Source organism: Larus michahellis, chromosome 6 (assembly GCF_964199755.1).
Source record: "Larus michahellis chromosome 6, bLarMic1.1, whole genome shotgun sequence".
NCBI classification, from domain to species: Eukaryota; Metazoa; Chordata; class Aves; order Charadriiformes; family Laridae; genus Larus; species Larus michahellis.
This window is the reverse complement of record NC_133901.1, coordinates 21,196,974-21,213,562: the sequence shown is the minus strand read 5'-3', so window position 1 is coordinate 21,213,562 and position 16,589 is coordinate 21,196,974. Positions and strand designations below refer to the sequence as shown.

Sequence of the window (16,589 nt, the reverse complement as noted above, 5' to 3'; positions counted from 1 at the left end):
AGCACTTCTGCCTGGACAAGAGAGAGTGGGTGAAAGGTCCAAGGGACCAACAGGAAACAGAATTGAACACCACCATTTTATGAAAGGCAGAACTGCTTTCTTTTTTAATTTATTCTGGTACATGTAACTGAATAGGGCTGGATAATTCTTGGTTTGAAGTCAGTGCGACAGCCAGTAGAGTAAGCTGTTCTCTTACATGAATAAAATTACCAGAATCTGGCCTGGAGAACGTTGCCTTTAGAAATGATTAAAAACATATTTGATTCTCTGTGTTGTATATCCTTTTCCTGCTGTGAGATTATTTGATAATATAATTTACAAAATCCCATGTAGAAACCCACAATATTACAAGGTAAATACTCAAAACCTGAAATATGCCAGGTTCCCTTTAATGTGTTTTGTCCCAATTAAGAGAAGATCTTTTATTGTCTTGTTTTGATTTCTAAGAGAACTTTTATTCTGTGTTAGATTCTCAGAATTTATTTTTTTTTAAGTAATTAATAATGGAGCAGGCTTTTAGTATCTACCCTGGAAGGTAAAAACCCTTAATCACAGTAACATCATTAGTGCTTTCAAGCATTTAATTTTGATGCTTGACAAAGCACATAGCCATTGATAAGAACAAATAAGTGTTGTTGTGTGCAATTGAGGGAAAAAAGAAAAGCATGAAAACCCCTAAGCTTCAAGTAATTAAATTTAAATATGTTATTTGAATTTAGCTGAGATAATGTACAAACTGTGGGTATATTTTTCAATCAGTGAAAGACCCCTTGAGTAAATATGATCCATTTAAATTCAAATCATGGGGAGTGGAAAGCAAACCCTGCTGTGGTTAAGAAGGCATCTTCACTAAAATACTGGGCATTGTGTATCTTTGATATCTGAGTACTCGTGTGTTGTAGTTTTGTAAAAGGCTGTTTTCACTCATGGATGCCTACATGCCAGAGACTTTATTGCATCTATTTATTTCCTGTTTTTTTCCTCTCCCCGCTTTCCCTAATTTGAACCAGTAATGAAAAACTGACACTCTGCTTCTGCCATCCTTTAAAGTGCCTCAAAACTGTTATAATTCAGCACTTATTAGCCTTGGGATATGGCTTTATGGCATTTGGGTGAAGTTTTTGTAGTACATCTGTGCTCTTTCTCTCTCTGTAGGCCACAAGCTCAGAACCACAGTAATAAAACTACTAGTAGGTGTTTAATGGCAGGTTATTGAGGAAGTAGATAAAAGAAAATTGCAACATTCGTATCAGTAGGGAGTGGGCTTTTTAAGGGAGAGGAACTGCTGAGCTTTGAACTAGAGAAAGTTACACGTGGTGCTTTTGTTCAAGGGGACCACATTTTAGACACCAAAATACCTCATCATTCTTCCCTGTGAAATGGGCTGTTCTGGTAGAATTGGTGCTTGGTATGTACAATCCGTGCACGTGTGGCAGAAAAACTTGCTGTGTGAGCAATAATGATTGAGAAACAAGTTTGTGCTTAGTTTTCCTTTCCAAATGTCAAGGAGCAGGGAACTGGAATGTGCAAAAAGTGAAAGAAAAAGTGATCTCCCACTCTCTTCCAAAAGTATTATGTGATCTTATTGTGAACATCTTAATTATGTACGTTATTCTTTTTTGTTAAGCTGTCCTCGGTATGTTTTGTGTAGGAATATGTATGCATAATGAACAGTTAGCCCACGCACATACAAGAGAAGATTCTGTCTTTTATTCTGCTCGTGATCAAAGCATCATTTTACAACCTGTTACATGTTTATCTTCACATCATCCCTAAGAGGCAATTTAAAGGCAAAAGGCAGAAGAACAAAGAATTTAAATATTTTGCACAGCCTCACCCAGAAGGCTGTGACTGCTGCCTGGATTGCCGTGATGAGCTGGCAGTGGTGATGTCCTCTTTGTCCCAGACTCTACTGACTGGACTCTTACGCCCTTTTGGTAATAGACATCCAAGGAGACGCAGACCTGTTGTTTTTCCAGAAGCCCGGTCTTTCAAATCCTCAGGTCAGCTGGTGAATCCTGGAAAACAAGGAAACAAATAAACCTGATTTGTAGGGCTATTTGCAGAAGTAAGAGAGAATTGGTAATGGAGGATTTTATCCATGCAGTGGGAAAACTGTAGTACTCCCTGTGGTTACTGAGGCCAGTTCCTCAAGGTCCACAGAGCTACAGATGACCATCCTGTTGCATAGACCATTACAGGTCTATGCTGTGGAGATGTCAAAGAGCTCCTGGACAGCCTGTTGCAATCATGGTACTTCATCCTGTAGCTGGACTTCAGCACTCTTAGGATTTCTGTGTAGCATATGGAGAGGCAGGATGTACAGTCAAAACAAAAAACCTAAGAAACAAATTGCTCATCTGCAGAATACAGGACAAAAGAATAGATTAAAAGTTAAGTAGGATGAATTTGCATATAAAGGACAAGAAGGAAAAACTAGGGCCATTCTTACAATTGTAATTGTAAGGAGTAACAAAGGAACTCATGTACAAATCCTCCTTGTGTCCTGGAGGCCAGGAGCAGGTTCTTTATTCCAGTATGCCGCAGTGCCTAATATCAGCTGCCCATTTTTGAGAGACATGAGAAAGCAGCTGTTAAACCACAGAAAGCTAAGCATCTTCCACAAGAAGGGGTAGTTAATATATATTCTTCTGCTGCAAATAGCCATTTTACAACAAAGAAAAGCGCTTTCATACAGCACTTACCAGCCCAATATTGAAGGACTCGCTGAATTCCAATATAAATGCTGCAGAAATGAAATGAGAAACCAAGGAAGTTAAAAAGAGGATAAAGGAAAAAAAGTCAACTTTCTGCAATTCTTCAGGTCAGACCAGCATAAGTGACAGATTCTCAGTAAAAAGAATTGCCTGTCTGCCTTGCATAAAGCACCAATTAACTAAGCAGATTTCTCTCTGATTGATTTATCAGTAGTGTTGCCCATGTGTGCGTTTTAGGTTAACAAATCTGATTTCTAATTTATTAGCTAGGTGGTATTCTTACTGCAAAGGTGTGGGGGGGGAAAGGACTGATTCTCTGTTGAGGAAGTGTAAGGTGGTTAAGCAGGTTCCCAGTCATGCCACAGATATAACTTGATGGAGCACACCTGGATCCTCCCTGTTGGCTGCGTTTATAGTCTCCTCTGTCATCCAGTATTTGCCTTTGCATGTGAGAGACAGACAAGGAAAAAGAGACAACGCTTCTGGAGGCATTTCTAACAGAGATGCCAAACTGTCAGATAGTAAATCGGGAAGCAGCTCCCTGATGGTTTCACATCAAGAGGAGACACCCTTTTGTGACTGTGCAGCGTCTACTGGTTATTTTCACTTCCATCAGAACTGTCTGATATGGTCAAGTAGGTTTGAGGCTTTCAACATTCAATTTTCTTTTCATTTATTGTGACTGTTTTATTTATTTGTCTTTCTTGGTAGTTTTCAAGGGTACAAGTTTCAAGGATACTTCTTACTCTCTTAACATTTTCATGGATCGTCATCCCAAAGTTAAGGGTAGAAAAAGAAACAAAAAGAAAGAGGGGGGGAAAAGAGCAACACGTCTACAGCTTCAGGGGACAAAAGAAGAAATATATTCAATTTAGGAAGACCTCTAATCTCTGGTTATACAGGACAGCTTTGTTAGATAAGATTAAAAATTTCATGAATGTCCCTTTTTATCCCTAGAGACTCTGCCATTTATACCAGCTATTGTCGGCATCAAAAGGGCTTGATAACAGCTGGCTAGAGACGTGACCACACAGCAACACAACAGCAAGAAAGGGGCAGCCGGGTTCATAAATCTTCAGAAAACCCGTTCCCCCAGCGCAGCCGTGAATCTGCTGCTATCACAGTCAAAGGGAGAAAGCATTGTCCGCCAGCCAGTCAAAAACCTGAACTTCAGCATTAGCAGGGGCTCTATTGAAAGTGTAGGGTGCACAATGAGATGTTTTCCATTATCTTCTTCATTGCAGCCCTTATTACTGCACACAGATACAGTTTAAAGGATCTTTGAGTTGAGCTTGTTGCTAGGTAGAGTTTTTCCAAAAATCACGCAGCCCTTACCCTTGGCAGTGTAATCCTGCATTTTCTGTTCGTCGCATCGGTATAGTGCCACACGGGACGGGGTCAGATGATGCCAGTTTGGTACACAATGGACCAATCTCTCGTATCTTCTGGCTGGGAAGGAGCTATCAAAGCCAGAATCTGGCCCTTGGGCGCTGAGCTTCCTCATTCTCCAGGGACTGCTCACAGACTCAGCGTAAGCAGGGCAAGTTAGGAAGCACAAATTGGCTCAGACTCTTGAAATACAAGTTTCCTGGGTTTCATGGGAGGGTCCAAATTCATATGTATTCAGCTTTATTCTGATCTTATTTAATTCAGTGGCAATATTTTCTCAGCTTTAGAGAAAACCAGATTGGCCCTTCAGGAATTTCGTAGTTCCTGTAAAGCAAACAGCTAATGAATTAACATCAGTTAATTTGAGGAGATGGAAGAAGAAAATTACTGTGGACCAAAACAAAAGTACAAGTCTATGTATTGTGCCTAAGACAGGACAAAAGTAAGGCAGAATCTTTTAGTACCTTGGACTGTTAGGGAGATTTGTACCTATGCATCACGAACATTGCAGTGTTTAGGCAACTGTAATTTTACTTCAAAGCCTACCTATCTAGTATTGCCCAGGATACCGAGCTTTATTAGAGAGGAATTAAATGCAATTTTGCTAGAGAAAACAGGAGAAATACTTAATGCTTCTAACCCCCCTGCAAGAAAAACAGTTTCTGAAGGTGCTCATGTTGTGAAAGCTATGATTAAAAACTTTAAAACTAAATCATTGCTTATATGTTTGTATTTTTTTTCCTGGCAGCTCCATCCCCAATCGCTTTGATCCAGGCTAAAGAGATAACAAGGCACAGCGTTGCCTTGGCTTGGCTGGAACCTGACAGGCCAAATGGAGTTATCTTGGAATATGAAGTCAAATACTATGAAAAGGTACTGTTCAAAAATGGACAAGCAAGGAGTTTTGTTTGGGTTTGGGGAGAGCTTTTTACTTCATTCCGTTACAGTTTATTTCCAGATAGGATTCCATCATTTGAAACCAAATAAATTCAGTTTAATAAAATCCAGTTAAGGATTTCATGCACTTGAATGGTTGCTTGAAAGAATAAGACTCATAGGCTGTTCCAGCTGAATGGTACAAGTTTATTTTGTTTTTTTTTTCCTACCTAGGAGCTTTTGTAGCAGGCGTATTTATAATGAGAATCAATAATGTTGGGCAGAAGTGAGACATTAGTTTTATTTCATAGACAGAAGTATAATAATGAAGTATATAACACAGCAATAATAATAAAATCTGTTTGCCAATAGCTTCATGCTTAGAGTGATAGTGTGGGCTTGGTTGGCTTTTAATAGAGAATAAGGAAAGAAAATTACATTCTTCATACTTTCCAAGTTAGAGGGAGATGTTATTCTGACAAATAACTTCTCAAGTATGGAACTATGAAAAGAGCTATTTTCTTTGAAGGTTCTCTGCAAAAATGAACAATTACTTGTTCTTGCTTGTGTGCGCTGTCTCTCACGTGCACGTGCATACTTCTAAATTTTTTTTATAAAGATAATCACTTCTTTGCTTCCCTAACACATACAGAAAAAGGCATCTGATTTGCAGGGAATCTACATTATTACATTTTTTGATGGATTTTCCAGCCAAAAATAGAACAGTTTTTAAGATTGGACTTTCTGGAAGACATTTTCTAAGTCTTTTATTTTAAAAAATATTTTTATCATTTTTTTTTATGTGGCTCCTGGCTGGTAAGAAGAAAAGGGAAGTGCCAGCATGTGTGAGTAAAATGCAGCTTGTTCATCAAGAGGATCCTATTTGAAGGCTTGGCTATTTTCCAAAGGATTTTGTTGTGTGATTTCTTAAATAATCAGTGATATATGAGCATCATACCTACTGCCTCGTCATCCTTTTTTGGCTTGCTGAGAGCTCCTTGCAGCACACAGTGCTAGGGGTACTGAGCAAGGCCGACAGCAGGAGCCCTTGGGACGTATTTTGAGAATTCCATGTTGTTACTCATCTTCTTTCATCATGACAGTTTTGGCAAGGAAGTGGGGTTCCACGGTTCATGGTGCAGGGAGGCATTTTTACTTGATCACCACTGTGTTCTTTTGTTGTTAGGACCAAAACGAGCGCAGCTATCGCATTGTGAAGACAGCCTCCAGGAATACCGACATCAAAGGCTTGAACCCCCTGACTTCGTATGTATTTCACGTGCGGGCCAGGACAGCAGCAGGATATGGAGACTTCAGTGGACCATTTGAGTTCACAACTAACACAGGTAATGACATGCCCACTGATTTCTTTTTCTTTTCCTTGAGCAAAGAGTGCAAACGTAACTGAGCTGTGTGTTGGGAGTTTCCCATCGCCTGCTTGGACGTTGGTGTGTCTGTTCTGGGGAAATGTTCTTCCATGGCCACATGCCTGTTAATGATGCCATGAATCTGACCTGAGACATCTATTTGGATATGCTATATTCTAAATTCTAACAATGAAAGTACTTCGGTGTTGCATAAGGAGACATGTACTCTATAAACACTTGGAAGCCATTGATGCTTGAGAGATTAATGTACCTATTTTGTTTACTGTAAATGCAGATGTTTGCACGCGTTTTTGGAATATCTCATTTGCAGGAAAACAGAACCCTGTTATTCCCCTTTGCAAGCTATTGACATACATCAGTTAGGTGCCCTACATTGGCTCACATATTTACACTTTTCCTTAGACAGTCATATAAAGACAGAATGTTCGAATTATGTTGTCAGTAGAGCTTTTCACTTTGCTCAAGGAAACATGCAAATTTAGCCCCCAAAATGTTTGCTTTTCAGTGGCAGGAAGGCAATGCGACCGAGCCTATTTTATTTTGGACATAACAGGTCTGTTTAAATCAATTTGAGGTCATGCCAGTTAGTGGCAGTATCCTTCAGGATGTTAACAGCTGAATATAATCAATCCAGCAGGAAGAGGGAAGACGTTTTAAAATAACTTATTCTCCTTGTGTCAGTTGGGGAGCGATCATCTGGCCCCACTGAGAGAAAAAGGAGGAGGAAATAAGAGTGGAAAGCAATTAGAAAGGCAAAAAAAAAAAAAATAGCCGTTATACCCTCTGAGCAACACTGACGGGGAGAAGGAGAGGGAGTACTTGTTCCCAGTGAGCTGAAGTTCCCCAAATCATTATCAAACATCATGTCTTCAGCTAATTAGGGCCCTGTTGGAAAATTGTGTCAAATGGCTATATAATAAAGGCCTGAAAGTAGATTTGAGTGCTACTCTAAACTGCCTTCACAAGCCAGAAAGCCTCATTGAGTGCTACCTAGGTTGATTTTTTGAGGGTGTCTAACACTAATGCTCCCTTTTCTGTTTCCAGTTCCTTCCCCCATCATTGGCGATGGTACCAATCCCACAGTGCTTCTTGTTTCAGTGGCTGGCAGTGTTGTTCTTGTGGTCATTCTCATTGCAGCCTTTGTCATCAGCAGGAGGTAAGAACTTAAGCTTCTCTCTCCCCCTCTCTCTTTCATGAGGGAGCCTTTTGTCTCTTGCAAACAAAGCTAAATTCTTTGATTAGCATCATAAACAGTGCATTTGCATTACAAGCCTTCTCCCATGTAGCTTTGATCTTCTCAACATTAGTACCAAGCAGCATGTGATGTAATGGCAATGGTTCCAGCTCTATTTGCCCTTCAAATGCAAAGCTGATTCCAATAACTGGCATTGAGAAGCAAGCCAGCTAGAGATTTGTGGTTAGTGTAATTTGAAGTTAAGTTTAATGGGTATGGGTACAGTAGATTTTCTTGGACTGACTCCTGATGGACAGGGAGTAAACAACTGCACTGTTGTGAACTAAGCCATCAGCCTGCTATGCTTGTGATTTTTGTGTTAGTCTGTATGGGTCTGCATTAGTCTTTTGGGTTAGTCCTTCCAGTGTGAGTGGATATGACTGTAAAACAGAAGCCACAGTCGTTCAGCATCAGCTGCAGTTACACAGCAGACTGGATCAATGGTTATTTCATCAGAGGAGGACCATAATCTTCTACCAAGTACTTGTTCATTCTCCCAGATTCAACCCAGGCATCAGGAACAATCCTGTGAATGGGAGGACAGTGTAGCAGAAACACAGTGTGAGTGTTTCTGTCTTCGTCTTTGTGTTGAGTCTCATTTAAAAAGATCAGCGTGATTTTGCTTCGGTGTAATTCTGAGATAAAACTGACTGTATCATTACTGCATCTGAAGCCTGGGATGCAAAGGATGCACGTTTTGTCAGTCTCTGTTGATCAGTTTAAAGGCATCAGCCATAAATGTGCACAAATTCCTCTTGATTTGGTCTCTTACTTTAAATTGTCTTAAAGAGCAGTTAAGTCACTATGATTGTAATATCTGGAAAGTAGACACGCATTGTTATAGCTTTCTGTGGGTGTTCAACTCAAAGCCTCCATGCTGGCAAGAAGAAAGAAGAGCAGAACATATGAAAATGTAATGCAGAAAGACAGGTTTATTAAAAGCCATTGCAACAGAAAATAGCATCACTGAGCTTGATGACTTAATCTCCTCTCCGCTTTTATTGATCACTTTATTATTTAAGGCAGGATTGATAGCAGGATACATTGGATTTCTAATTATGAGTCGCCACCTTGGAGAATTGAGCCTGTCGAGCTGCTTTGAGATGATTCCTTCCCCTCCTCCCCCTATAAAAAAATGTCGCTTCCCAAGGCTGATAAACACTGCTTGGTGATTGGCCCTCAATGGATCACTTTTTAGAAAATGAAATGTCAACCCCTTGCCCTCATATTGATTCTCTTTAGTATCGGCCATAAAGCTGTCAAAGGAAAGGCTGCCTGGAGCCAGGTAGCTGACAGACTCGCTGATGCGGGTGCGCGCTCAGGCAGGTCTTCTCACCGCTCGGGCTGTCTGTTCAGTTATCTCTGCCTGCAAGCGTTCAACTTGGACAAAGACAAGACAAAGGGCAGGTGGGCAGTAGGGACGAAAGGCTGGTCCAAGCACTGGTGTGAATGGAGATAAAAGTATGGTGGTGGCCATGGGTTCAGAGATGTCCCGTAGCTCTGCGCTGGTAGGTCTCAACGAGGCTGTGGAAGGGGAAAGACATAGCAAGATGAATGAAATACTAGGACAGTGAAACTGCTCTGTGCATACTAATGCATGGTGCCTTGCTAATTAATAGCCTTCCTCAATACACAGCTCTCCAGTAGCTGGAAGTAGCTCTCAATAAACAGAATCTACTTTAATATTCACTATTCCTTTAATGATTTTAACCACTTTACCAATGTCATTTAGAGGTGTGGGCTTTGGGGATATTTCACGATGTTCTTCACCAGCAGAAGTTAATAGCAAAATAATTATATTTTGTTCCAAAATGACTTCAGATGAGAAAAAGCTTTTCTGTCCATACAGTCCCCATGAGGAGCTTTTGTAATCTAGCCATGACCTAAAAGTCATATTTTTACAATCAAAATCATGCTTTGGCCTGCAGTCACGGCCTCTCTGCATCCGTGAGCCAAATGTGGGAACTGGGCATATGCTGTAGGTGCCCACTTTTGAACCCTGGGTTATTACTACTAACTTAACATTACGTTTTCTCAAGTCATTGCTCAAATCCCCAAATTCATCTTTACAACAGAATTTGTCAAAGGACTTTGCCTTCAGGCAACTCAAGCTGTTTGATTCTGTCCCACGACCACGGCATTTGTGTTAACATGAGAACTAACCTGCCTAAATGTTAGTTTAAACATACTGAGGTTAAGATGAGCATATCCGTAGAGCAGAGCGCAGGAGGTAGCACGAGTGTTTTTAAACCCTATCCTGCAGGAACACTGAGTGAAATTAGAATACCTCAAATAGATTTGTAAAGGATTTGGGAAAGTGTAAAACAGAGAGAGCCACTTTCTAAAAGGTCTTGGGTGGAGTAAGATGGCCCTATAGAATCCTCTGGTCATCTAAAAGCTTCTGTCAGAAATTCTTCCAATCAATAGGTTGATTTATCTTCTGCTCCATCAACAGCTGAACGCGCTTGCCCACCTTTTGCCGATGGTGTTGGATCAGGTGCTCCGCTGCCCTGGTGCCCGAGCACTGCAGCACCCCCGGCCCCTCATTTGTTTGGGAGGAGGAGGTGCGGCGCCAGGTCCGCGCTGTTTCACCTCAGCTCGTGCTAAAACCCTCCATTGTTACATCCTCTTTGTCACCAGCCCCCACCTGTAGATCTGCCTGTGCCTCCAACCCCCACAGTTTCTGAAGGCTTCTGTGTTCTTGTCCTGACTGCCGGCTATTTAATCACCACTGCCAAAATTCCTGTAATTACGGGGTTCGGATCTGCAACAAAGGCTCCCTTCTGCCACTCAGGTGAGCTGCCCCGAGAGGCAGCTCCAGCCCCGCGTGCCCCGTGGGGGACAGTGGCAGACAGGGGTGTCTGCCCCCATCCGAGCAGGAGAGGTCAACAGGTGACAGAGGGAGAAGTGGAAGTAGGTAGTTAGTTTGGAAGGTATTATTTAAACTTAATGAGCTACCATTATATTGCTTGAACAGTAATCCCTTTGTTTCTCTTTGCTTTCTGCATATCTTTGCGTTTTAGTGGGGGAAGGTTATTTTTTTATCTGCTGTTAGGGCGCTTGTACTTTTAAAAATAAGATAAAGAGCATTTTTTCATACTTTAAATGCTTTCATGCAAAGCCTGTTTGTGTTTCCTATCTCCCATCTGTGCTTGAACATTAATAAAATGAATTTGAAGGGGTCCTGCTTAACATGCAGAATCTTTTTTTTTTTTCCCCTTTTTTTCTTTCCTCTGAGAGAAGCTGTGTAATACCTGAAACCATCTCTGCAATCCCCTTAGCTGACTTGGTCCCATATGGCACTGGGTGAGATTTGTGCTACCTCTTCCTTCTTACTCAGTTCAGTAACTGGGAGCAGAACATAGTCCTTTTATTTAACTCATCTCTGTTATACCAGTGCTTTAAATCCTGGGGCAAATAAATGGTTTAAATTGATGTTTGGATCCAGTGTTGTTTTTAATAATGATGTTCTTGTGATTTGGAGCCATGTGCATTTAACTGACTTTCATCAAGAAAAGAAGCTCCCAACCGTTTATGGTTGGATAGGTACCTGCTTTTTATGTCTGAAGAGAAGTCCTGTTGATGTTGTTGGGAGCTGTGAGGCTTGGTTCAAAGATCAGGTAGTCTTCACATGTCAAACAGGATTTTTTTTTCCTTCTGTTTCATGGTTAATTTATAGTTTTTATTATTGGCATAGAGTGTTTAACACCCAGCACTGAAAGACTGCAAAGACAAAGGCTGGGAAATGGCCTTTCAGCTGACAGCAATGGGAAGCTGCCATTCCCCGCAGGCCAGGCGCAGAGTGGGAAACAAGATGTTTTTTGCTAACGGGCAGAAGGGTTATGCTGATGGGAGGGGAATGGTGAGACTCAGGAAGCTTTGCTGCAAGCGAGACTCTCAGTCACGTGTTTTCTTCCTGTTGTCTGCGAGTTTTTGACCCCTTTTAACTCACAACTCCTGATATATCTTTCTCTCACCCACTCACATTTTCCTCTTCCACCCATTCACCGTTTTCAGTCTTTTAACCTGGTCTCACCCCAGTGTCCATGGCAGGCCTGGTTGTCTCCTGCCCACGCCAGGCAGTGCGTTGCCCGTTGCAGGCAGTGCCAGTCTTGCCTCCTGTTCTCCAGGCTTGGTTTCTCCTTCTGCCTTCCCTCTTCTTCACTCCAGCCCAGACTCTTGCCAGTTAGCTAACCTGGGTCTGGCATGCTGGGGGACTTGGACTTCCATAGGAACAGGCAAACTGAGGAAGAAGCAACAGTGAGCCCTTCTCTTCAGCAATGTCTGTTCTTACGCCTGGTTATGAACTTTCAACGATTGATGGGTAAAAGCCCAAATCAAATCTTTCCATCTACATACTATTAGATGCTGCAGAACTTCAAACCCCAGTACACATTTGGCTGAGCTGATTCCTCAATCTCTTCCCTAACAGGCGAACCTCCTGTATTAACTTTTCTTAATGCCACTTATCCATTGAAGTTTAAAGCTGAACTAATTAAATACAAAACTGGATACAATATCACGTGTGTAGGTGTAGAATTAGTAATCTATAGAATTAACATACTATACTGAGTTATTCTCTCCAACTCAGAGGTTATTAGAGGAGCTCTGCCATCACGAGTTCTTTGTCCCCTTCAATTACACAGTGATAAAAAGAATAAACAAAATCCTTGGGATCTGCATTTTTGATGGTCAGGATTTTTTTTTTCTGCTGCCATCCTGATTTCTGTGTTAATAGACTTGTTCCAGTTTTAAATTTGCAGTTAAACTGTTGGTATTAGCATTTGCCTAATTATGTTTGAAAATCAATCTACCAAAACACCTCTGTTGTAGCATTTAAATCCATATGCGACAGGGCTATAAAGCAATTTGGCCCCTTTTTTCACAGAACTGCAAATACACGTTTGAAGTAAAAGTAGCCGAAATACAAGCGTTCTTTTCTTTCTTTAAATGCCGAGATGCAAATAGATTTGTGTTTCCCTTGATGCATTGTTGATGCCAATAACACTTAGAGCAGTTTGAGGTGAGGAGTCTCCTACCCCGCTGGTAAATGTGTGTTGTGTCACGGGCTGTTGTAGGGGAGCTGCCGAGCACAGGTCGTGGCAGGTGCAAACAGCTCAAGTCCCAGCAGGTCGGGAAGACTGAGCTTGTCTCAAAGAAAGATACTTATTTTGAACTGTAATACTCTTTTTTTTTTTTTTTTTGTTCTGACAGGCGCAGTAAGTACAGTAAGGCTAAGCAAGAGGCAGATGAGGAGAAACATTTGAACCAAGGTAAAAGGCAGCGGTGCTCAGGTTTTTTGATTTGTTTTGTAAAACATGTTTCATGTTCTGATGCTTGGTAAATAAGGGATGACATTCCTCTTGAGATGAATGTGTTTCTGTTTTCCTCTCTTGCCTTCCTCAAGACTATGTTCTTTAGTACCAGGGAAAATAGAAGTATCTGGGTAAAAAGTTTGGAGGGGACAGACAGGAGAGTGGTTCATCCAATTTTTCCATTGTTCTTTCTGCTGAGAGACATCTGTTCTTGGCCTGTCATATCTAGGCAGGATTTTCCCCCACAATACTCTGCTAAAGCAGTTTCTGAATGGGCCCTTTTTTCCGGGACTGACTCATACTGTTACTTCCGTCTCAGCCATCCAGGTACCAAACCTAGGACCTGAGCTCAGAATTTCTTGGCTTCCAAAAGGAGAATGGGATGTGTTTTAGTCTCACAGGTCTATAGACAGGCTATTGGCCTGTTAGTGATGGCAGTGATTTGTGAAGTTCATTTATTGGCAAAAGCCTGATTCCTTACATCAATATTGAGAAATATTAAATGTTTACATTAAAAAAATGGCATCAAGGAAAAATACATTAAGTCCATCCTTCCTTCATCAGTCATTCCTGGCTTACAGTGCATTTTTATTGTACACTCTCTTTGCTGTTGTATATCATTAAGGCTTCAGTCTCATATGTTCTGTGTTCAGCAGCATGTAGATCAGTGACTTCAAATAAAACATTTCTGCCTTGCAGGTGTTAGAACATATGTGGATCCTTTTACATATGAGGATCCAAACCAAGCTGTGAGGGAATTTGCCAAAGAAATTGATGCCTCCTGCATAAAGATTGAAAAAGTTATTGGTGTGGGTAAGTGCCAGAACTTTTGCATTTTTTCAGTAAATATAGTTTTAAATTTGCTTTTAGGAAACATGGGAACCTGTGATTTTTGTATGACAGCTCCCCCAAATGAACTGACATAACAGTTTGACAACACAAGTGAGTGCTTCATGTTCATGACCTTTGACCATTCTCGTGCCTTTTTGCTTAAGGGGAATTTGGTGAAGTATGCAGCGGACGTCTCAAAGTACCAGGAAAAAGAGAGATCTGTGTTGCTATCAAGACTCTAAAAGCTGGTTACACTGATAAACAAAGGAGAGACTTCCTGAGCGAGGCGAGCATCATGGGACAATTTGACCACCCCAATATCATCCACTTGGAAGGTGTTGTTACTAAATGTAAGTAGGTCATTTTCATGACAAGGCCAATTTGGAAGTCAGGGAGAAATTAAGTCTATGGTGGTGTGTGCTGGATTTTTTTTTTCTTTTTACCCTCTTTCCTGTGAAATGACAGATGGAACAGATCCGCTGATAGCTAATAGGAGGAAATCAGTGCGGGACAAGTCATTAATCTTGTTGTCAGCTATAAATGGGTTTATGGTTTCAACTGATACTCTATCTGTAGGCAGCTTGTACAAGATTTTGTAGGGGGAATTAATACTGCAGAGGTTGGCTTTTTTCCCCCCCTTCTTGTTATGCCAAGCAGGCATCCTTCACATCTTTGCTAGACTGAGCTGATTGTTACGGGATAGGCAAAAGCAGATGGTGAGCAAAGAATTTAAAATGGTTGGGGGAAAAATACCAAAACAAAACTACAGAGTCATATGTTTAAGGTACAAAACACAGATGTAAGGAGCAAGCCTTTGAAATTAAGTAGACTATTTTAGTATGAAACTTGCTTATTTGTTTTCTCTGATTTACAGGTGTGATAATTTCACTCTGCAGAATTTACCTGGCCCATCTTTTTGTTTGGTTGGTTTGGGTTTTTTTTAAGTCTGTTAGCGTTCCCTGTGCCATGAACCCTGCCTTAGAAAGAGAATGGCAGCACTCGCTGGATGATGTTTGTAGGCTAGAACTGAAAATACACCTGTGAGACAGACGCACTTGAGTCTGACCTGATAAGGTGCCACTGCAATGGTATAGTTATTGTCCGTGCTCGCCTGCCCTAAGTAGCATGTTGGCGGAGCCTGGCACTGACCGCTAATCCGAAAGACCTTTGGATGTAGGGGCTCATGCTCAGGGTAGCAAAGAAAGCAGGCAGTGATCTTGTGAGCTGCTGTTAGAGGGTGGAATTCGTGACGCTTACCTTCTGCAGCTGATGGTGTGCATGATGAACATGAATGCAGGGTATTAATAGTGTAAGGAATTAAAATTAGATATGGATGAAAAGTTAGAAAGCAAAATATTACTAGAAGAACAAAGCATCTCCCATAGAGGGTTGTCAAAGCCATCAATACCGCTGAAAAACCCTGTCCCTCTTGAATGTGGGCAGGAACTGAGTACTTATTCTGCCACTTGTGGTTTTGGAAATCTTACCCATGCTCATTTCTGTTTCCCTCTCCTAGTCTGCCTTCTCTCACAGTTGTTGAAAATGGCAGTGTGTCACTATTTGCTTTTCAAGACAAATTCCGCTAGGGAAAGTAGGGGTTTGGACTAATTTTGACCATTGTTTACTGAGGGCCTCCCTCAAAACTGAAATTAAAAGATAATACTCTGTTTGAATTTTGAAGGTCTGAGTCTCTCTTTCTCTTTTTGTTGTTGTTGTAACAAAGCGGGGGCGGGTTGTGGTCAGGCCACAGTGTTTGCCACAGACAGTGATTTTTCTAGCACCTCTGTAAAAGAAAGGCAACAGCGGAATCTTTGTGTTGAAATCCCACCGAGGCTGGAAACCCCTGAGCTATTACGGCTCTAGCAGTTACAAATGACTGTGTGCATTTGCATAATGCAGTTGTCACTGAATTAAAATGATTTGAAATTTTCACCGAGGAGGTGGTAGCCTGACCCCAGAACGTTTCATTGCCTGGCTCGCAGTGAGCGATGCTCCCGCAGCCAGCCGGCTTGGTTACCTCAGAGCTGGTGTGTTTGGTAAACAGGGCTACTTAAGAAGACATTTATCTCAATTTCTCCGTAGGTTTTCTGAATACTGTGATAAATGAATGCATTTAATAAACTGAAAATTAAAATGTGAGATAAATAGTGGTGTAGATAGGGGTTGAGAGAGGCAGCAAAAAACCATGAATACATTATTGGCTGCTAGTCAAGTACTTTAATAATTGACTCACTGATGGTAACTTCTCCTCTCTCTATCCCCCTCCCTTGCTAAAGAAGTGCCTGAGTAATGAAATCACATGTTAATGCACTGAAAGAGTCTCCCCTTCATCCTTTCTGCGTTGACATAGTATCTTTTGATTGAGGAAGGTTAATTAAAACTCATTTAGCTGTATTTGTTCAGTGGAAGGGTTCCGGTCACAGTTGCAAAGGATAAATGAAACAGTGACATATGCAGATTTGGTTGGAGTTTTTTCTCTTTCTTCCAAAGAATGCTTGCAAAGGTGAATTAGAGGGAGAATGATGTTTTATCACATCCCTTTCCTTAAGGGTGCAAGTATTCAGCCGAGGTCACTAAGCCCTTCATCCAGAGCAGTTTGCTTTATGCAATCCCATCGCATCTCTGCTGCGTTCACGCAAATCAGAAGGGGTTCGGCTGCCAGACTGGCATTTCACAGGCCAGTTTGCATGGGACCAAAACACTATGAGTTTTGGTATCAGCTGGAAAGGGAAGGAGAAGCTGGAATAGTAAAAGCCCTGCAAAGGATAGGTTGGGACTGAAAAGGTGGAATAGGTAATGATGAGTGAAATAAGGGATGTATTGCACATAGATGTTGGCC

General features: G+C 41.3%; 1 protein-coding gene across 2 annotated transcripts in view; it reads left to right on the top strand.

Moving 5' to 3' along the window:
• EPHA4 (EPH receptor A4) overlaps positions 1-16,589 on the top strand; it is a 107,240-nt gene that overhangs the window by 74,174 nt on the left and 16,477 nt on the right. For both annotated transcript variants that reach the window (XR_012587458.1, XM_074590381.1), the window contains exons 6-11: positions 4,855-4,979; positions 6,169-6,328; positions 7,415-7,526; positions 12,819-12,877; positions 13,619-13,732; positions 13,915-14,100. Coding sequence is in view for 1 of the 2 variants with exons in the window: in XM_074590381.1 (XP_074446482.1) it covers positions 4,855-4,979; positions 6,169-6,328; positions 7,415-7,526; positions 12,819-12,877; positions 13,619-13,732; positions 13,915-14,100 (756 nt within the window). In the remaining variant the exon portion in view is untranslated. The remainder of the gene's footprint in view (positions 1-4,854; positions 4,980-6,168; positions 6,329-7,414; positions 7,527-12,818; positions 12,878-13,618; positions 13,733-13,914; positions 14,101-16,589) is intronic.